This window comes from Zingiber officinale, chromosome 4B (assembly GCF_018446385.1).
Source record: "Zingiber officinale cultivar Zhangliang chromosome 4B, Zo_v1.1, whole genome shotgun sequence".
Taxonomy (NCBI): Eukaryota; Viridiplantae; Streptophyta; class Magnoliopsida; order Zingiberales; family Zingiberaceae; genus Zingiber; species Zingiber officinale.
Genome location: NC_055993.1, coordinates 59,820,720 through 59,824,140, shown reverse-complemented (window position 1 = coordinate 59,824,140; position 3,421 = coordinate 59,820,720). Strand labels below are relative to the sequence as shown.

Sequence of the window (3,421 nt, the reverse complement as noted above, 5' to 3'; positions counted from 1 at the left end):
AGACGGTTGATTGGAGAGTAGGGGTGACCAGGACATGCTATTGGCATCATACGCATTGATGCATTTATTGCTTGTGTCTGCTGCACTTGTATGTTGCATATTGGATGGATGCATTTGTTTGACATGCATACAGGATTCCTATTCCTCTCGGTTGATTATCCATACACCAGGTCCTAGTTAGTATAGTTTTCTCCTGTTTATTTCAGTTGCATTTATCATTCTTATATCAGGAGACTGTACGCATGATTAGTGCTAGTTGTTATTTTCTTACTATGCATGTCAATATTACCCGCTGAGAAGTTGACTCACCCCTTGGTTATTTACTATTTTCAGGTTGAGGCTGTCTGGAGGAGTTCCAGTCGCTAGTCCCCTGTAGGTCGCGAGGATGTGTTGTTTCAGTCTTTTGGTTTTCTTATGATGATATCTAAACGATGTTGTAGACTTGTTCTAGTTTTGACACTTGGATACTGTATGGTTTTGCTTTATTGTCGATGAGTTTTATTTAGATGTGTTTTTGCTACATGCCTGCCTGGATGACAAAGGAGGTGAGTTCGTAGTGATTTGTGTTTTATGGGTGTAGCGGTGTTGGATATCGGTTTTGAGCTTTATGGGTTTGGTTGAGTAGGATTTTTGACTGGGTTTTCTTATCGTTGCATTTGTTTAGTTTTACTATTAAACTGCATGGTGATTGCTTGTTTTTATATATATTGTTCCGACCGTGTTGGCCGAGGTATTTGGTTGGATGTAGAAAGTTTCAGATTGTCACCCGTACAAGGGAGATGCTGTCGAAATTTCTTCTGGCAGGGACTCCCCCGGGGCGTGACAATTTATTAGGTATCAGAGAAAAGTTGGCAATACTTGTTTGTTTTTCGTGTAATGGATTTTCAAGAGTATCTGATACCAATTTATTTGGTATCAAAGCGGGGTTACGATACCTGCTTTTGGTGTTCTGGTAAACTTGGGTACTTATTTTCAGATTTGTACGATTTTCATCGATTTTCTCATACGGAATTCCCAGGTAAAATGGGGATTGCACAGCGACGGAACATCTCCAGATGAAAAATAGGTATAAAGGTAATTTTATAATTTTTATACTTGTAGTGATATTTGTGTTATAACTTAACAGATATAAGGAGATCTACACGAGTAGCTGCGAGACGTGGTGCTGGACGACCATGTATGAGGACTTTGGAATCTCTGGACTTGCCAGAGATGCCTACTGGGGTTGAGCCTGTCAGGCAGGGACAGACTCAGGATACTGCGGGTGCGTCGGGCTCTCAGACTTCAATGGCTTCGTTGGAGGTACCCACCTATACCGTACACACTGTACCCATGGCAAACCCGATGCCTCCACCAGCAGAGCCTGCGGTGTACCCGGCACCACTGCCACCTCCACCTACCGTGTACCCGGCACCAGCGGCACCTGTGCCACCAGTGCCTACAGTGTACCCAACACCTACACTAGTGGTACCGGTTGCTCCACATTCGGTACCACCCACCGGACCTCCAGACGCGGCCACCTATGCTGACCCTGCAGTGCCACTGGCGGCATCTGCCCCAGCTTATACAGCAGCATCGGGGATACCTCCCCCGGTCTATCCAGCGGTACTACCTGTAGCACCAGCGGGTGGTTCCGCCAGTTCCAGCAACCGTCCCTACCCACCTCACAGATATTGTCGCGGCACGAGCTCGGATCCCAGCATTGGCAGAATCGATGAAGAGTCGATTCACACTCTTCCGAGGAGAGACTGATCCGAGTGTGGCCCATTCCTGGTTAGAGACCATTGAGCGGACCTTCTTCTACATGGCTTATTCCGAGTGGGAGAAAGCAGACCTGGCTGCTTTCCATTTACGGGACGAGGCCGACACCTAGTGGGTTACGCAGTGTTCCTTCATAGGCGAGCAGAACATCACCTGGGCCAGATTCAGAGAGGCCTTTGAGAGCCGCTACTTCCCACGAGCATATCAGATGACTCGTCGTCAGGATTTTCTGAGTCTGTGACATAACAACCGATCGGTGATAGAGTACAATACTGAGTTTAATCGGTTGGCCAAATTTTGTCCAAAACTGGTTGTTGAGGATAGCTCCCATATCAGATGGACATCTACAAGTAAATCTTACCGGCTTTGGGAACTCATCTTACGTAGAGACACTGGACAGATCCCTGATGATAGAGTCATCTCACCAGAGAGCATATTCGGACAAGAAAAGGAAGCAAACGGGTCAAACATCTAAACAGATCCAGCAGCCACAGGCTACACAGCAGCAGATTGGTCGCAGTCGGCCAGGTCAGGGTACTTTTGGGGCTTTGGTCAGCCACAGAAGTCAAGGCGGTCTTCATCAGGACATTTCCGGCCTCCTCAGCAGACCCGGAAACAAACTGCCATTGACATCCACTGTGCCCGGTGTGGGTCCAGAGAGCACACCACATCAGCCTGCACCTTGGGGCAGTCAGTTTGCTATTATTGCAAACTGACTGGGCACATGAGCCGAGATTGTTTGCTGAAAGCTTAGCATATTGCTTCTGGAGTTTCTAGTCATGGAGTTCAGCTCAATCAGATAGGGACTCAGCGAGGAGGGCACAGAGCCCAATCCTCACATCGTCAGCAGAGGACAGCTCCCCCTGCAGCAGCTGCATTTGGCATGCTCGGATAGGAGTACTACAGTACTCTCATAGTACCACAAAGCTCTGTTCTGGGACCACAATATCTGACTCAGGGGCAGTATCAGCTGCAGCCCCAGCCACTGGTTCAGTACCAGTCACCGCCTCAGTCCCTAGTACAGTATCAGCCACAACCTCTGGTCCAGTACCAGTCATCGCCTCAGCCGCCGGTCCAGTATCAGTCTCAGCCTACCTATCAGTCTCTAGTTTAGTACTTGGCACCTTCATAGTGGCAGGCTCAGACTCAGGCGCAGCAGCCTTTGGTAGCACTACCACCTCCTCCACCGCCAGAGACTGGACATATTCATGCGGTGACCAGAGAGGATGCGCAGCGGGCCGACGGATCCATTTTTCGCGATACGATTTCTATTTATGCCTTATCTGCTGATATGCTGATAGATACTGGTAGCTCGCATTCTTTTATATCCCGTACCTTTATGCGGGAGATTGGTAGATTACCCACTTTTAGACCGCAGCGACTGACTGTCTCTCTACCGTCCGGTGATACCTTGGACATCACTCAGGAGGTCAGAGGTTGCCCGTTAGATTTTGGCAACATGATACTTACGGTAGATCTTTTAGTATTTGAAATGGTCGACTTTGATATTATTCTTGGCATGAACTGTTTGTTAGCATATCATGCCACTGTTAATTGCTAGACGAGGGTGGTCATATTCCGGCATCTGAACCAACCCTCGTGGGATTTCACTGGCATTAGAGATGACGGCATATTGACCATTTCGATGATTCAGGCTTAG

The 3,421-nt window shown here is 48.0% G+C and overlaps 1 protein-coding gene across 1 annotated transcript; it reads left to right on the top strand.

Annotated features, from left to right (window-relative positions):
• Nucleotides 1–1,332: 1,332 nt before the first annotated feature.
• Nucleotides 1,333–3,421, top strand: LOC121978280 (leucine-rich repeat extensin-like protein 3). Its single transcript, XM_042530645.1, has 2 exons — nt 1,333–1,605; nt 3,323–3,421. The coding sequence occupies exons 1-2, from the start codon at nt 1,333–1,335 to the stop codon at nt 3,419–3,421; spliced, it is 372 nt and encodes a 123-aa protein (XP_042386579.1).

What these genes read in the sequence shown, in the direction of transcription:
- LOC121978280 (XM_042530645.1), top strand. Translation starts at nt 1,333, where the DNA reads ATGGCAAACCCGATGCCTCCACCAGCAGAGCCTGCGGTGTACCCGGCA. An exon ending in CTCCCCCGGTCTATCCAGCG is followed by an intron (nt 1,606 to 3,322) that starts GTACTACCTGTA and finishes GTTAATTGCTAG; the next exon opens with ACGAGGGTGGTCATATTCCG.